General features: G+C 34.2%; 1 protein-coding gene across 2 annotated transcripts in view; it reads left to right on the forward strand.

Moving 5' to 3' along the window:
• Positions 1–19,463, forward strand: part of ZNF654 (zinc finger protein 654) — an 89,402-nt gene that overhangs the window by 54,553 nt on the left and 15,386 nt on the right. The window contains exons 3-6 of one of the 2 annotated variants that reach the window (XM_025988904.2): positions 191–272; positions 14,290–14,425; positions 17,047–17,249; positions 17,890–18,029. In XM_025988904.2, the coding sequence (XP_025844689.1) occupies positions 191–272; positions 14,290–14,425; positions 17,047–17,249; positions 17,890–18,029 (561 nt within the window). The remainder of the gene's footprint in view (positions 1–190; positions 273–14,289; positions 14,426–17,046; positions 17,250–17,889; positions 18,030–19,463) is intronic. The other variant, XM_025988905.2, reaches the window with a different exon arrangement.

Genomic DNA, 19,463 nt, shown 5'->3' on the forward strand with positions numbered 1-19,463 from the left:
TATGCTCACCACTGAGCCACCCAGGTGTCCTCTAACATAAATCTTAAATGATCAGTATAATGATTCAAATCTGGCTATTTTGAAACAAAATATCTGATATTACATAGCTTTTATGTCTTGAAAATATTTCAAATTGGGGCAAAAAAAATTAAAGAAGCAGTGAAAATTATTATTCACTTATTCTTTCTAGGAGCTTCTTTGAGTTGCTGTTGTTCTTTGGAAGAGATGAGTTTTATGAAGAGCCCTTAAAGGATATTCTCGGATCATTCCAGGTAAAACAGTTTACTCCTTCACATTTTGTCTACATTTAACACATGCCTTATTCTCCCCCTAAAAATGGTATATTGGTTATTTATTGCTTCTAAGTTTTTATACTTAGTAAGATGGCAATGCTTAGGATCCCATATATTTTACTAGGAGGAAAAGAAGGTTCTTAAAATTAACTTCTAGCTGTATTTCTAAAAGCAGTTCAAATTAAGATTCTAATTCCACATTTGCTAGACCAGAGCCTCCTGCTACTACCCTTGTAGATTTCTAAGCACATCTGGCACATATACTCACATTTTTATTGCTCCAGGCCTTGGTTTCAAAGCCTGTGTAGAATTCAGCCCTAGTATAAAAGGACTCTTCCTGTGTAGCCTGTCTCCTTGTCACTTGTACCCTTTGGCTATATCCTGATTTTCTCAATAGTCTTCCCCAGATAGGAGGTGATTTTTTTTTTTTTTTTTTTTTGGGGGGGGGCAGGTGCTATATGAAAGGAAAGAGTAAATCCAAAAGAATGAAAAAGATCCAAGACCTCATCTGTAGACCCAAGAACATTTGATCTTTTTACCATTTACTTGAGAAACAGTAACTAGTAACTGTGGCTCAGTAATGTGTCCTTATCTTTATCTCATTATTCTTTGAGGTAGAATAAGGAAAGATGTACTTTGAGCTCCCTCTAGGGGTGAAGTGTTCAGACATCTTATATTCCTATTACGTGTTAATAGGAGAGATTATGGTCAACTAGGAGTATTACTGTCAATCTTTAGGAAGGAGATCAGCACAGTAACATAAAAGTATGCAATCTTTTTCTCACCTAGAATTTTTATACTTACTGAAAGATTTTTATGATTGCTTACTCTGGTGCGTACATAGAAATAGGCAAATTAGAAGCAGACTTAATTGGCTAAGATATATCTAAAACTTCTTCACATTCGAATCTGACTCTAGATTTGTTTTTCCACTCATTGTTTTTCTACCCCATTTTGTCTCAGTGCCATCAAAAGTATTGATGAGGTAGCAGTTCCTAAAATTATTGATGAAAGAACTAAAAGCCACTGGCACTAGGCTTTTAAAAGCTTAAGCTGGTTTTATGGTTCTGTTTAACCAGCTAGCTTTGAACTCCTGCTTAAGTATTGTTAAATTACATCAATTTTCCGATATATACTCCTCCCATAGCATTTGCTTCCCAAGAGTTAAACAAGTGCTCTGCTAGTCTTTTGGATTTTATTCTGAATCACCAGTATACCTTATTGCAAGTTTTCATGCTGTCTCTTTGAATGTCCGGATACAGAATGACCATTGTGACCATTACCAGGCTGACTTGGATTCTAAGATAGCATTGCTTATAAAACATACTCTGATTTTAGAGTTATAGAAATAGTAAAAAAACAAAAAATCAAAAAAATGCATCTTATTTAAAAAAAAAAACTCCTCTTTGAATCAATAATACTTATATTAAACATTCTACTTTATCCATCCTTATATTTAGCAAAAGAGTAAAAATACTTTTCATGGAGCTTAATTTTTTTAAGTTTATTTTATTTATTAATTTATTTTGGTAATCTACACACTGTATGGGGCTTGAACTCATGACCCTGAGATCAAGAGTCCCTTGATTTTCCAACTGAACCAGCTCCTTATGGAGCTTACGCTCTAACTAAAGTCTATATTCACTATTTAAGACTTTGTAATTTTCCACTCCACTTTTTCTTTGTCACTTGTGTTCTTGGCAATCCATCCTTGAATTTTTATTAGGCAAATATTTATTGAGTCTCTAGTATATACTAGGCACTGAGCTCTGGGAAAAACGGTAGTAACCACAACCAGAAAAACCCTCCTATTATGGAGACAGAAAGACTATAAATCAAATCTTTGTAAATGTAAGAGTATTTTAGAAAGTGACAAATGACTCCCTTGAAAATGAAGCAGGCCAGGGAGATAGGGAGTGCTAGCATGATGGTATTGGGGAAGGAAATTTCAGTATTAAATGAGATAGTCAGGAAATGCCTCATGAAGATGTTAACTGAGCACTGATAATGGGAACTTCTGAAGCAATGTTTGTAGAGAGGTGAGAGATAGTATTGAATTCTGTTTTAAATATGTGAAATCATAACATCTGTGAAGGGATAATTTTATTAAACAAATAAACAGTTTATTTATTTAGAGCAGGGTTTCCATACAGTTTATAAAATAATTCCTTAGGAAAGAGTTCTTGGTTTTGTACCATGTTCTATCGCCTGCTCAATTTCTAAAGCTCACCCTTCCTTTTGTTCTCTTTTGTTTTTAAAATCTCTATGCCACTTCTGCCACTTTGTTGCTGTGGCTTTTTCCTACTTCTGGCTTCTTTCTTCCTACTCTGAATTTTCTTGAGCCTCTAACTCCCGCCTCTTAGGAGAGATTTCGCCACCTTTCATCCTCCATTTTCTAAGCTGATCTGCTATTTGGTGTTTCCAGCCTGTGCCCTTAGGGACCCAGGAAGGGCCAACATGTAGGTCATCATATACAATTCCCTAAATTCTTGCATTTGCTAAGCTTTGTAAATTCCCCAGCCTTTTGACTTATATTTGATAGTCCCGTGATAGTCCTAGTATCACTTTTTGAAGTGTTTTTATATATGTATTTTTTTTTAAGATTTTATTTATTTATTCATGAGAAACAGAGAGACAGAGAGATAGAGACACAGGCAGAGGGAGAAGCAGGCTCCATGCAGGGAACCCGACATGGGACTCAACCCCGGGTCTCCAGGATCATGCCCTGGGCCGAAGGTGGTACTAAATCACTGAGCCACCCAGATTGCCCTGTTTTTATACTTTCTAATGCAAACCCTATTTCCCCAAGTGGTTTATATATCTATCTATCTTTCATAAAGATTTGTACCAGCTTCAGATCTTGTGCTTTCTCCTCTACCATAAGTAGTACAAACTGCTGCTCATACTTTAATGTACCTGGGAATCTTGTTAAAATGCACATATTGATTCAGTAGTTCTGGGGTGGGGGCCTGAGAGTCTACACCAAGCTCAGAAGTGATGCCTCTGGTGCTTGCCTCTGGATCACAATTTGAGTTAACAGGGATTAACATTCCTTGCTGGATTTTAGTTATCCCTCCTGTCATGGTGTGGGCTCTGAAGTCATATTACCTGGATTTCTGTTTGCACAGTAATACCAAAACATGGCCCTTGAGTTTATTCTTATTTGTTCAATTAATTTCTGATCTCCTAAAATCTGAACTGCTTAAATAGAAATTTTAATCTTGTTATTGACTGACTATAATTTTTCTTCTACCTTATTCCAAGAGGAAATTTCATTCTTAGAGCCAGATGTTCCATTTGCTGGCTTCTTAAAGCTTGCTTTCTTAATTTTTATCTTCCAATAATTTTTCTTTACTGAAAAAAAAAAAGAAGATGGCACATTTCTTATATGATGCACCTATCTCATTATTATTTTTAATCTGTCCATTGGTGAGCTTTCCATAGGCTTGTGATTGATTTCATACACTGGGTCTCCAAATCCCATTAATGTAATAAAATAAAATTTAGATTCTCAATGAAATGACAAAAATAACATGAGAACAAAATTCCTTATGAATGTTGGAAACTAGGATCAGGATCTGTATCAAGCACTCAAAGATGAATCCATCTGGAGTAATAGGCCAAAAAATATTTGATTAACTGAATGTGATTAAATAGGGGAAGGAGAGGGGGAGACCTTCCAAATGCGACCCAGTAATGCCCCCTACCCCTATCAGCTTGTAACAGTGGGGACTGGAAGAAATACCAGATGGGCATTAGGTATTTGGCCAATCTCATTCTTCAAAGTGCACCAGGTGTGGAGCAGAGCATACAGAACAGGAATACTAATGTAACTAAGCTGTCAACATTAAAAATGGAATGTATGGCTCTCCACAAAGCCACTGAGAAAATGAGACTCTGACCCAAACTAAATGCAGCCTGCTGCAGTATCCAGAGGTTAGAAAGTTTTGCAAAGGGGTATGGCTATCTCCCAGTGTAGCTTCCTCTTTACTGCCTCATGGGCCATTGATCTGACAAATTAAATTTACAACTTTTCCCTTCTATCTTGGTTGAACTTAAAGGAGTCAACAAAAACCTATTTACCCATTAGTAAAATAATAAAATAGCTCTCTGATCTAGCTATTCTAGGATAAAGAGATTAATGCCAGTTACCATCAGTTACTTGGTTAAGATGAGAGGACAGTTGAAAAAAAAAAAAAAAGATCCAGTTTTATTTATGTGGTTGAGCTCAGGGTATCCTCCTTGAAACGAAGTGAAGTTGAAAAGAAGGGACTAACCTAGAGTAGCTACAGAGGTAAAATATTGTATGGAGATGAAACTACTAAATTAAAAGTAGGCGATTAGCAGTAGATTCGCTCCAGAAAAAAAAAATGAGTTAGTGAAGGAAAAAGATCTCTAAAACATATTTTCAATTCATAGTTACATGCAGCCATATCTTGTAGTCTTCAATTTTCAGTATAAGGGAAAGTTCCTATAAATGCAGGACTCCTGTAAAACAGGATCCTAACAAAGGAAAAAATAAAATCAGGCTGGCAATGAATTTCTCCATTGTAACAAATACCGGAATAAATTAATGTCTATCAAGTTTTTCAAGGGAAAAATATTTAATAATACAGCTCCTAAGCCCTATAGTTTATGAGAGAGGGCAACAGAAAGAAATAGTCCAAATACTAGAGAAACAAAGCAACTACAAGTCTTTTATCAGAAAAAAAAAGTATGCCAGCTGATTTAGAAATGGTCAAAACAAAGAATTTACAAATAGAGTTGTTTTAGAATTTAAAAATAGGACTAACATGAGGAAACAAGCAAAAATTAGTAGACTGTTGTTAATATGGCTATAATGAAAATTCTGTTAATGTGTTAGGAATGATTCTGGTAAAAGAAAACACAAGCGCACACATAACGATATGGAACTAAATTCTCAGATTATGGTATTGATTGGATGGAGGTAAGGGAGATGAAGAATCAGGTATATTTGGGGGCATTTAAGCTGAAGTAACCATATAGAGTAGTGCCATTCACTAAGTGGGCAGTGATCATAGGGGAAAGAAAGGTGATTATAAGAGAAAGAACAGGCTATAGAAAGAAGATAACTTCATTCTAGGTAGAATTTTAAATATTTTTGGAAGATGCAAGTACTAATGCCCAGTGATAGTTAGATTGATTGGTCTGTATTTTATCTTTCTTGCTTTTTTAAAAATTTAACCAAGAACATGTATTACTTTTATAAATCAAGAGACAAATAGATTGTTATAAAGCTTCCTCACTCCCAGTTTAAAGAAGAAGAAGAAGAAGAAGAAGAAGAAGAAGAAGAAGAAGAAAAGAAGAAGAAGAAAAGAAGAAGAAGAAGAAAGAAGAAAGAAGAAGAATATGACCCTGGAGTAGTCACTAATAATAATAATAATAATAATAATAATAATAATAATATGACCCTGGAGTAGTCACCAAAATGCCAACCAATAATCCAAAAGCCTTAGGTTTGTGGTTGTTTTAATAAGCCTGCCCTGACCTCAGTGAAAACTCTATCCTCATCCCTGGGGTCAATGTCTAAATCACAAAGATCTTTTTTGTTCAGAATAGAAGTAGACCTTAGTTTAAGCTTTCCTTCCTGAGACTCTACCCTATTTTTTAATCTGCGTGTCCTTCTTTGGATAATTGGGGGAAGCTAATGGGAGGAGATAGGGATATAACCTCCCATAAAGGAGGAGGCCCAACGCTATCTTATTGCAATAGCATCTTAAAAGGAGAACAAAAGGAATCAAAAGTAAAAGAACCAGCCACAGGAGAGAAGTTTAAATAAATTGTCATGTCTATCTGTTTCACTGGGGCAAGAGTTGATTTTCCCCAAGAAGTCGGACTATATATTCATTGGCATTATAACCCAGTATACTGCCCCAATTTTATTTTTAGCTAATATGAGAAGTTTAAAAGATTTATTCTATTTGAGAGAGAGAGAGAGAGAGAGAGAGAGCACCTGTCTGAGAGAGAGTACCCATAGGGGAGAGGAGCACAGGGAGAGGGAGAGAAAGAATCTCAAGCAGACTCTCTGCTGAGTGTTGGGCTCCATGCTCACAACCCTGAGATCATGACCTGACCTGAAATCAAGAGTTGTATACTTAACCCACTGAGCCACCCAGGAGCCCCTAATATGAAGAACTGACTTTCTACTAAAACCTTCTGGACTATGTTCCCTGCCTAGACTATTTGGAAAAAAATCTTGGTATTCAAACTACCTTTGTAATACTGGTTAAAAGGCTTTTCAAGAGGGGCACCTGGATGGTTCAGTCAGTCGAGCAACTGCCTTCAGTCCAGGCCATGATGGCAGGGTCCTGGGATCAAGCCCCGCATTGGGGTCCTTGATCAGTGGGTAGCCTGCTTCTCCATCTATAGCTCCCCCTGCTTGTGCACTCATTGTCCTTCTCTCTCTGTCAAATCAATCAATCAATCAATCTATCTATCTATCTTTAAAAAAAAAGGGCTTTTCAAGAATACAATCATATCAATTTAATAATAGCAAGACATTTTAAGGAGTAGTTTCAAAATTGTGTTCACATATTCTTTTCTTCTCTAATAGAAGTTTTCTCCTGTCTCTACTCAATTCATTTTGACTACATATGATGCCACCCCACTTCCTCCACCACAAGCTTTTTTACTGTTTCTGAGACACTAATCCCTCTGTATTCTATTTGTGGTTTGATACGTCTCTCCATTAGATCTCATGGGTAGAGGCTATTTTCATTCCTTTGTCTCTAGCACTTAGTAGTCTTAGCCCACGGTATTCCTAGGTTTGGCAATACAAATGAAGGATAAAGAAGTCCATAGACATTTTTTTCTTTAAAAAAAAAAAATCCCATTGTTGATCTCTACAAAACAAGATACAATGAGGTATAGTTTCTGAAATTTACCTCATGGTCCATTGGTTACTACTGTACAGTGAAATGAAGGACAGATCAACCAATGCATTTATGAGATGAAACCACTAAATATTTACTTGTGGATTCTACTCTGACAGTGTTAGAAAAAAGAGAAATTGAAGTCTCCTTAATGGTGAGAAAAGTATAAGGAAAAAGATTTCACTATCTATGAAAGGAACATACTTGACAAGTATGCCACATATTTAGCACTTGGGAGTGAAAAAGATTGATGTTAAAATTAAGGTTGCATATTCTGAAATCATTTCATAAAAATTATATTCCTTAGATAAATCTTGTGTTGAAAAGGGTAAAGCTTTGGTGTTTTTTCACTGTCATTTTTATGTTTGAAATTGTTACTCCTATTAATAATTTTTGTATATTACCACCTCAAATATTTTCACTTTCTCAATGTATTTTTTTTAATAATCTGAGAAGGAAACACTTTACCCCAACTGTTGAAGTTCTGTAATCGTTTTGAAGGGATTTAAGAGCCAGAGTTATTTCAAGCATAATGTAATAAATAAACTTGAGACAGTTAAGCTCAAGGGACCAAGAGCAAGTCTGTAAGACAAAGGGCTGTCAGCATCAATAAGTTGCATATCTCAGGAAAGGCCAGTATACCTTGACACAAAGGATGATGGTCATCTCAAAAGCAGGCATTAAACCTTGTGAATTGATAGTTATTCATACCATATTATCCAACTATAAACAAAGATCTTACGTTCTGAGCATCTTACAATTTTGTGTTGTCATGAACAGGCAAGTGCCTTCAAAATTAGTGATTTTGCTTAATGCTTTGAAAATACCTCTGAAAGCACATCAGGGTCATTAAGGTATTCATTGATCACTGAAAGATGATTCTATAGTGTCCTAATACATAATAACTAGAAATATGAACATATTAGTACTTGGAGTAATTTGTTTTCCCAGATAAAATACTACATTATAGAAAATTTAGCTGTAAAGAACAGTAAATGTCATTAAGTCCAACCTAACTTTAATACATGATGAAAGCAAGGACACAGAGATTCACTCATTCATCCATTCAGTATTTATTGGAGATTAACTTACCCAGTTTGTTGTGTTGCCAGAACGTGACCTGTTAAATCACGTTAAATCTGTTGAATCAGATTTTATATTTACTTCTTTGTGTGGGAACCTGTATTCAAGTAAATCCTGTGCACACCTTAATTCTGCTTCAGGGTCTGTCTTATAGGTTAGAACCATAACAATTGCACTTCTCTGTTGGCTATATTATTTCTTTACCAATTGAAAATGTTAATAGGGTTTGCTTTCATTAGCATGGCAATCACCAATTCTGAAATTTGGTTATACTCTCAGGTGAAGGTTTTGCTGTACTTATGACTGGCCTCCCCTTCAGATAAAACTCCAATTGCTAATTTAAGTATCATTTACATTTACTCCTTAAGATTTTTTACATGTATTAGAATGTAATCATGTTGATTAAAAAGGGAACAATTACTTATATTTAAATATTCATTTTTTCTGAAGTTCACAAATGGGGCATCTTAAATACTTCACTAAGTACATGATTCTAATTATTTTTAAAAATAAGATTTATGTAATTTATAGGCATTCATGCATTTTTATAACTTTGAGATTGGGCGTCACCTTAGAAATTGTTTAATCCCATAATACCTTATTTTACAGATCAGAAAATTAAGCTCTGATGGATTTGAGGTTTATATAGAAGTAGAACAAGGACCTAAGTCTTAGCTTCAACCAGTATTACACCTAATCTGTTCTATGAATTGTTATAAGCATGTGTTTTCAGTAATATAGATGTCAAAACAATAGGTTTAAAGAAATCTTTTTTTAAGTTTTACTTATGTAATCTCTAGATCCAACATGGAGCTTGAGATCAAGGGTTACATGCTCTTCCAACTGAGCCAGCCATGCTCCCCTAAAGAAATGTTTCATTTATACTATGTTTATAAAATGCTTTGTGTTCTAAATTTTGAGATCTTCTAAAGATTTACTGGGGAGAGAGAAGAAGAAGAAATTAATGGGGTTATCTAAATGATAGCAGATGAAAGCCTAGGCTTAGAGTGTAACACTAGTAATAACAGGAAGAAGCACATCAGATAATAAGTAAAATTGACATAATATTAAGATTAGTAGAAGACAGTGAGTTTAATATTTGATTCCAAATCCAATATAAAAACAAATAATACATAAAACCAGGGATATCTAGACTTTTGTTAGGACAGCCATCCAGGTTTTAAAAAAAATATATACTTATCAATATGTGTATATTTATGTACATGTACTTATATACATTAAAATATAAACAATTTAAAAAGATAAAAGCAAAGTAATGTTTTAACTGTAAAAACTAATGACAGCAGTGAGATTAAATATGTTTTATTATGAAAAATTTTAACACTAGGTCATATATTAATTCATAGTCTGATTTTAAGTTCAGTTTACTTTGATACTTGGGTTTAGTAGCTGTCATAGGTGTAAAGATTAACCTTTGGTAGATACAAATGAAAAATCTTATAAACTATGATACTTAGTTTTAAATTCCTTTCACCGAATTTAGAGTTGTCGAAATTTGACTACTAAATTTCTACTGTTACTGAAATCAGTGTTTTCTTGATACTAACCATTTTTAACGTATGAATTGAAAACCCATTAAAATGCTCCAGGCACAGATACAAACATAGGTGACACACTGATTTTTGGCAACTGCAAAGATGTAAAAATGCAAACACTTCCAAACAATCATTTAAAATTATTTTCTCCATAAGAATTTTCTTTGAAAAGCAGTAACCTTTTCACAGTTAACACTGTCCTGTTTACTTTATATGAGCAAACTCACAATGCTTATTTTTTAAAAACAGGTAAATATTCCTTAGGAACTTACTGCAGAAAAGACCAGCAAATGTGTGATATTGTCTTTTTGTAAAAGAAAACTATGTAATATCTTTAAATTTTACAACTTTTGAAATGCTTTGCCATAAGATAACCAATGGAAGTGTGATAATAAATATGATTGTATCTTATTTCAAAGTATTGTAAAGGTTTTACTATTTTAAAAGCTCTGTTTCTATAACATTAACCACATTGAAGACCTTTTTCAAATATTTTTGCTTTGATTTGCTACAATAGCTTGTTTTATGATTAAATTTGACATGGTAGTGTAATTTTACTCTGGAACCTGCATTTCATTCAGTATAAGATAAATATTTCATAGTGCTTCTGGTTACATGGACTTCCATAAAACCCTATTTTGATTAAAGAGTTAATTATTGAGAATTTAGTTTCTCTGGTATACCTTTCCTTTCTTGGCTCTGTTTGAAGAAGCTTTTGATTACCTAAGAAGTAAGATGTCAACCCTTAATAATACAAGGCCTCCTCTTATAATAAATACCAAGAGTGGACTGGAACTGATTTTTAGTATGGCAGGAGAAGGAATTAAGTTTATTATGGATTGAGGTACCTAGCAGAGGGTTCTGAGGGAAAAGTAGGACTATGAAAAGATAGGAAAAGATTTAGATTGGTTTATGGGAGGATTTAGATAGGTTTATATGAAGTTGAAGGAGAAAGAGAGTGATAATGAGAAAAGCATAAGCACGAAAGTGCATGATGAATCTAAGAGACATGGAAGACATGACACTAGAGGAAAGGATTCATGTACAATAAGTGAATGAGTTAGGGAGGTATATCCAGAGGTCCTTAAATATGAAGTTGGGACATTAAGAATTTCATGTTATGAAAAAAAAAGTCATCCTATAAGCTGCTGAAGAGTTCAGATCAGGTATATAGAATGGACAGAAAACTGGTCTACAGCTTTGCAGACATGTTGTAGGTGTCAGTTCTAAAGAGGCAGCAAATTCAGGGAAGAAAATTCTTCTGGAACAAAATGCACAATATTCATGAGAGGCAGACACCTAGGCAGAGGGAGAAGCAGGCTCCCTGCAGGGAGCCCAATGCAGTACTTGATCCTGCAACTCCAGGATCACACCCTTGGCCGAAGGAAGACACTCAACTACTGAGCCATCCAGGCATCCCCAAAAGGCACAATAGAACAAATCACAATAGATTCTGAAAAAAGAGTGAGGGAAGGAGTTGTGTTTTCTCTCTACCTTTGGCAAAAACACAAGGTTGAATGGAAGTTTCTGAGGGAATTATATTTAGCATTGTTGTGGTGAATATCAATGATAGTAGACGGACGACTTAATAAAGGACCAAGTTAATATACAGGTACAGGTTTTTAATTAAACATTCTAAAATATATATATATACACACATACACACATACAGGAAAGATAACTTTTGAATTCTACCGTGGTTTAAGTGCTTCCTTTTTCACTTTCAAGGCTTTTAAGTTGCATATCATCCACAGAAGCCACCATACTACTTAAGGAATGAGGAGCCAAAAGATATTTACAGACTTACTTGTTCTCTTTCATCCCATGTCTTTTTAAGTAAGCCAAAATGAAATATACTTTTCATCTCTATTTCTGTCCAGAACTATTTCCCATAAAAGTGGTCTCCAAAATATGGTGCACTTGGCTCAAGAAGTGCACATACACAAAAAAATCAAAACTCTACCTTATAAATTTTATCTTAGAAAAATGAACTTCAGCTAATTGGCTAATTTTTAACAGAAGGGTCAATAGGAGTATAAGTATATAATTTCTAGTATTAACATTTATGAAAGTACACTCTAAATGTAGAAAAGGTACAATTGAAAAGTTTGCCAAAGTTGTCTGTGGGTTGGGGGTTATTAAATATACTGTTTTTCAGGGTTTCCCTCTAGAAATTTTGATTGAATATGTTTGAATTGGTGTCTGGGAATCTGTTTTTTAACAAGACCTCCAAGTATTTCTTATTTCTCAGCCATATTTAGGAAATTAGCAATAGATCTATTGCACCATATCTTTACTTGGGCCTAAGTCCAGTTATAGGTCCCACAATACTAATGGCTGTACAATTAATACCTTATCTACACTAAGACAGCTAGAAACATGGGTTGTCCAAGAGCTCAGCAGCAAGCCAAAGCTCACCAGTGATTCAGGGGTTAGCATCCAGCTCACCTTATTTCTTGTGCTTCTATTGGACCAAGAGCCAGCTTATAGTAGTTGAATTTTAGCGGTAGTAGTATATGTGTCTAAAGTAACATAGGAGTTTGTAGTTTGTTTGTTTACCTTTAGGTTTGAAATTGATTGTTTTAAATCATAAAGCTGTTACCACAGATTGTTACTATGTTCCATGTGTGTAAAACATATCATGGCTGATCAAAAACTTTATACCTTCTTTTTGAGAATGCTATAACATGCTTGACACATGGAAATAGAAATTAATTTTATGCTAAGGTATTTCTCAAAAATTGTTTAAAAATACTAGAAGAAATAATGGCTAACATTTATGAAGTGCTTACAATGTGCCAGGCACTGTACCAAGCATTTTTCAGTATATTTAAACCTCACAACAATCCTGTGAAGTAGGTTTTTTAGTATCCATTCTGCAGATGAGTTAACTGAAGGAGCACAGAGAGGTTAAGTAACTTGCCCATAATTTATAAAGTTTTTGTTTGTTTGCTTGCTTGCTTGCTCATTCTAATTTGGGAATATTCTAAATAACTTTAAGAAGGTATTTATTTTCATGTTATGATTTAATGATCCTTTGACTTCTTTGACTAAATAATTATTTATCTTGAAACTTGATTTCTTCTACTACCTTGTCTTATAAAACAATAAAACCTCTTTTTTATGTATTTTAACAAGGAATAAAAAGTGGTATATAGATGCCACTTAAAGAACATGACACATAAAGCAAAGTGTTTATTGCCACTTTGAATATGTAGCCTGATGATTTATGTCATAAGTAAAATTTGTAATGATGTATTGTTTTATACTGAAACTTTGCTTTATAACTGTTACAATGTTTTTAATGTCAGAGGGATATTTTGAGCACAGAAAATTTGGCAGTTGTTTTTGTTTTAATTTATGTGCAATTTATTCAGATTTTTAACATTGCCAATTGCAATATCTAATTTTTTTTTAAGGCTGTAAGCTCAGTGTATGCATTTAAAAAATAAATCTAGTCATACCTTCACTAAATCTTCAGTTAATCTTTTAAAATTATTCATTAAATTCCTTGAAACAGTTACAAAAACAATACCAAGGTATATAATGAATTAAAAAAGCATAATCAAACAATTAAATTTTATAAATCTAAATTTTATACATTTAAATTCAGTCAGCCAAATTCTCCTAATTACTAAGATTTGTTTACAAACTTGTTACATAATTCATATTATAATCACGAGTTTAATATAACATTCTCTAAAAACATTTCAAACATCTTAAAAACATCACAGAAAAATGCATGGACAAATGATCAATTAATGCCCAACTTATCAATACTTATTTATCTTAAAACAAATGTGAAGTTTTCTTATTATAGGTTGGATTCATTCCTTCAGTCTACCATTTCTTCATCCCAAGATTACAAATCTGCTAACACAACAAAATGCAATAGAATTTCCATCTTCCATCCAGCCTTTCACCACAATTTAGAGTTTACATTTGGGATCAGAGCAAGGGACCTGTGTCTATCTGCCAACCCCAAACTGTATTGGACAGGAACCCCTGTACCTCCTTCTTATAGTCAGGCTCTTGCTTGCCATTGTTAACAGAAGCTTTATGAGCCTTCACATAAATTTAACTGAACATTTAAGTTTTACATTTTTGCAACCTGGTTCTTTTCCTAGAAATGATGCATCCTGTAAGTTTTTCCCTTAGGTTTTGCAACCTGGTTCTTTTCCTAGAAATGATGCATCCCTTAAGTTTTTCCCTTGGGTTACACTTCATCCCTACTGTAATTGGATTTTCTAAGTCCAATTATGTAATAACTCTGTAACCTTTGGCATTAAAGCCTATTTGTGTACTGATGGGGTTTTGACACCCTACTAGGTTACTATAGCAACCCTTTCTCTTATAATTTAATAGCTGCCTCATTGACCATCAGTCATTTTATTGACAAGGATGATCAAGTTTAGTTTTTAACCCCTTTAAATTCACAAAGCCAAAATGATTTTTCTCTCCTAGGAATGCCAGAATCACCTCCGCAGATATGGAAATGTGAATCTGGAACTGGTGACTCGAATCATTAGAGATGGTGGCCCATGGGAAGATCCAGTGTTGCAAGCTGTTCTTAAAGCCCAGCCAGCATCTCAGGAGATAGGTACTTCAGGAGACTCAAAATCAAAACCAACATTTGTGAGAAGCAAGCGCAATTTCATTTCTAATTAGAGCAGTAATAGTGATTTCTCTTTATCTTCTAATACTGAATAAGAGTAATGTATTTTCACATGAAATGTGTTTAAATTGTTATACTAACCTAGCCCAAGAATGACTTTTGACACCAGACTAGGTACATTTATTTCCAGTAACTTCCCATGTATTATAATGGGAATTCAGAGTGTTAACACTTTTATTTTTACTATTCAAATGTTACTAAGAGTTGGTTTTCACCACTTGTTATATTTTAAAAATCTATTTAAGTAGGAACAAACACCCTTAAAAAAACACCCTGCTTAAGCACATGGAATCTCCCTTATACAGGAAACTCTGTGAGGGCTGGAACTCTGCCAATTTTTATCACCACTACTATATATCCTGTACCCAGCCCAGTGCTTGGTACAAAGTAGGTGCTCAATATAAGTATTTGTTAACTGAATGAATGACCATGTGTAAGTGAATGAGTGATTAGTTGAAGGTGTAAGTGAATGAGTGATTAGTTGAATGAATAAGTAAATTTCAATTCCAGATACTCTGGAGCAGTATTTCCCAAACTTTATCCATTAGTAGAAATTCAGTTTTATCTCATATTCCCTTAGTGCCCTGCATACTTCTTTGATATCACCTCCTCTTCATCTTAGATCCACAGTGTTTCCTGTGAGCCAGAATTTCCTTTTGAGGCAGGAGGCTGTCAATTACTTTTCTTTTTAAAAATGTTTGCCATATAATTCTTGAGCCCCAGAGCATTTTGGATCATCAAACCTAGAATGTAAACTCAGCAGTAGTATAAGCAAAAAACTGGAGAACATTTGAAAGCTTGGAGAGCCCATGGAGTGCAGTAGTAAGATGGCAAAAGAAAAGATAAGGCTTCCTAGCCTTGGAACCATTCAGGCCTTGGTCCAGTGAGGATACTTCATACCACATAGTATGCTGAGCAGGTTAGGATCTTTCCATTTGTCTTAGGTTAAGGATTGCAGGTGGGCTTTGGGTAGAGCTGAGTGGAGAAGGGGCTATGCTTCTCCAGCTTAAGAGCAAGCCAACCCCAGATACAAATGTGGAGGACTGTGACAAAGATGTGAGAGAAGATGAAGATGAGGAGAAGTAGTGCAAAGTGGTGGGATGGAAAGGAGAGGTAGGATCAGAGTAGGAGGAGAGAGCTATGGTATATATGACGTGGTTTAGTGGTAAATACCCAGGAGAATACAAAGGAGACTGGAACTTGATATGAGGGTTTCAGAAAGGAATAAAAAACTGAAGAGGGAGGAAACTGTAACTGAAGAGAAAGAGTTGGATCACTGAAGAAAAGTATTGAGAGTCCATATAGGGAAGGTGGGAACAGTGATAGACTGAAGAAAACTATGAGGAGACTGGGGAATGTGGCCAGAGCAGTCAGGACCTAGACAAAGAGTTTCAAAAGGAGTGAGAACAAAGGAGAAGAAAGTTTGGACTTTTAGGGAAGCTTTGAAGCTTTTCTGACTAGGAGTTAGTACAAATCTGTTGTTGGTATGAGGACTGATGGCATCTCTCTCTCTCCTTCTAGTCCTTATGTAAATACTCCTTTCATACCTCCACTAGCATACCTCATTTGGGAAAAGCTGCTCTGGGGCCTGATTAACATGGATGACTCTCCTCTAGTTGGTGACTATAAGGGTGAAGACTAGTTTGAAGTTTATCTTTGCAATAGCTATACAAATCACTGTCTGCTTATCATATATAGTAAACAGAATTGCAAGGCAAACGTTGAAGCCCAAATAAAACACCACTCATAGGCATTTTAGGAGCTACTGATTAAACATACACAACTAATAAAAACACTTTGGATTTGAAATATGGGTCATTGTTCCTCCTCTACCAACTTGTTCTTTGTCCTTGGGCAAGTCATTTGACCTCTCTGAGACTCAGTTTTGTGATCTGTGAAAGAAGTATGATACCTGCCATAGGTTGTTGTTAGGTCTAAATAAACTTATGTAGATAAAAGGTGTTTATATATTTTTAAATTGTGTAAAAGCAAGTATTAGTAATTATTCTTAGTGACAAATGAGCATATATTAATAAGCAGTCCTATTAGCACTACTATTAATATATATAATAAAATATATTACATTTTCATTAATTAAATTACTTTTCTCTATAGTTAATATAAATTAGTGTGGTTTACTGACAAATCAGGATTCAGCCTTTTAATCTTCGAGTAATGAAAATATTGGGCAGTAAAATAATAAAGCATATAATAGACTAGAAATTCCAGACCCTATTTATCTGAAACATTTTAACATATTAGTGAACTGAAAGAGAATATTTCATTTTATTTTCCTTTTAAATTTTTTTTCACTTTTTAGACTGAAAAGAAATCAATAGATTATTCTCAAGCACTGTTTTGGTGGTGTTCTTATTTTCATTTTTCCAATCATATAACTGAGAATTCTTTTCACAAACTCGTACTGAGGAAAATGCTAATTAAATAACTACTTAATCTAATTAGATACTACATGTTAGTGGCAAAATTTCAAGCAACTTTGAGAATCTTTTCTTAAGAGTAATAAGAGTATTTTCTTTTTAATATAGTGAACAAATATTTAAGTTCTGAAAATCCGCTGTTTTTTGAACTGCGTGCCAGATACCTAATTGCTTGTGAACGCATACCTGAAGCAATGGCTCTTATTAAATCTTGTATAAATCACCCAGAAATCAGCAAAGACTTGTACTTCCATCAAGCACTCTTCACATGTCTGTTTATGTCACCTGTAGAAGATCAGCTATTCCGGGAGGTATTGTTTGAGATTATATTTGCCTATTCCTCTTTTAACCTTACCAAAAAAAAGGTAGCCCATTCTTATTAAATTCCTTTTATAGTAACAGCAAAGATTTTAAGAATACATTATCTTGATGTGTTCTCATTGGCACCATTCTTTGAGCTTCTGTTGAATTAGACAATCTGATATTAATAAATGATGAAATTAACAAAACATCAATAAGCATTGTTCACGTTGAGCTTCTTATGTGACAAATAAGAGGTTAAATAAAAACTGAGAATCATTTTAAAGAAAAATTTTAATTCAGCACTTTTTTGGTAAATACTTTTATAAAGTATTTTGCCTTTTAAATAAAATACTAAGAAATTAAATGCTCATGTTTGTTATTTTGTTTTTTTTAAGGTGAAATAATTAATCTTTTCCTAATAATAGAACCTATTTATCTACAAGTTATGGACATTAATGGGATTAAAAGTAGTCATGAAACTGTAGATGCTACATAGTAAAGCTATGAAAATATTTCTGTATCATTGTCTTTGTAGAAGAAAACCAGAAATCTAATTTTTTCTTGAATGTCAACTTTATATATTTAATGCAACTAGCCTTTTTAGATATTTTTAGTTGATATGAACTGATTTTTCTTTTCCTTTTGTAGCATTTATTGAAAACTGATTGTAAGAGTGGGATTGATATCATCTGTAACACTGAAAAAGAAGGCAAGACTATGTTAGCCTTGCAACTCTGTGAATCCTTTCTTATTCCACAGCTCCAGAATGGGGATATGTACTGTATCTGGTAAGTGTTCCTAGTGCTGAAACTGAAATGATAAGATGAGGAACAGAAGAAGAATTGGTTAGCAGAGTCTGGACTTTGTTTTTCAAAAAGTTATGTGAAAATGTTACTTTTTAAAAATTTATTGCGCAAGAAACAACAGTAAGTTGTAAGACCTAAAAATGATAATGACTATGTACCAGTAATTGACAGTATATATTATAAAGTATGTTTCATTTTAATGAAACAATTATATTTTGAATTAAATGTGGAATGTTAGTTTTTCAAGACTTTATTTATTTTTTAAGATTCTATTTACTTATTCATGAGAGACACAAACAGAGAGAGAGAGAGAGAGGCAGAGACACAGGCAGGCAGAGAGAGAAGCAGGCTCCATGCAGGGAGCCCAATGTGGGACTTGATCCCGGGACTCCAGGATCAGACCTCGGGCTGAAGGCAGGTGCTAAACCGCTGAGCCACCCAGGGATTCCAAGACTTTATTTTTTAAAGCCATTTTAGGTTTACAGCAATATTGAGAGAGAAGTACAGACATTTCCCATTATATCCCCATCCCCATATGTGCATAGCTTCCCCCATTATTAGCATTACCCAAAAATAAAACAAAAAACATTACTCACCAAAATGGTACCTTTTTTAAAACAAAACAAAACAAAACAAAACAAGGATGAACCTATAGTAGTACATCATAAACACTCAAAGTCCATAGTTTATCTTAGGGCTCACTATTGGTGTTATATAATGTATGGGTCTGGATAAATATATAATGTTATACATCATTAAAATATCATACAGAATATTTTCATCTGCCCCAAAAGTCCTCTGTGCTTCACCTATTCATCTCCTCCCCTCACCCCTCACTTCTGGAAACCACTGATCTTTTTATATGTTGTCATTGTTTTTTCTTTTTCACAATGTCATATAGTTAGAATTATACAGTGTATATAGCCTTTTCAGATTGGCTTCTTTCACTTAGTAATAATGCATTTAAGGTTCCACCATGTCTTTTCATAGCTTGATAGCTTGTTTCTTTTTAGTGCTGAATAATATTCCATTGTCTGGATGTACCAGTTTAGTTATACATTCATCTACTGAAGGACATCTTGGTTGCTTCCCAGTTTTGGCAACTATGAATAAAGCTGTTGTAAACATCCTTGCGCACGTTTTTTTGTAGATGTAAGTTTTCACATCCTTTGGGTAAATAGCAAGGAGCACAATTACCGAAATGTTTGGTAAGAGTGTGTTTAGTTTTGTAAGAAACTGCCAAACTTGTCTTCCAAAGTGGCTGTACCATTTTGTATTCCCACCAGCAGTGTATGAGAGTTCCTGTTGTTCATCCTCACCAGCATTCGCTGTTGTCAGTGTTCCAGAATTTGGCCATTCTAATAGGTGTGTAGTGGTATCCTGTTTTAATTTGTATTTTCCTGATGATCTATGATA

The sequence above is a fragment of the Vulpes vulpes genome, chromosome 15 (genome assembly GCF_048418805.1).
Source record: "Vulpes vulpes isolate BD-2025 chromosome 15, VulVul3, whole genome shotgun sequence".
Classification (NCBI taxonomy): Eukaryota; Metazoa; Chordata; class Mammalia; order Carnivora; family Canidae; genus Vulpes; species Vulpes vulpes.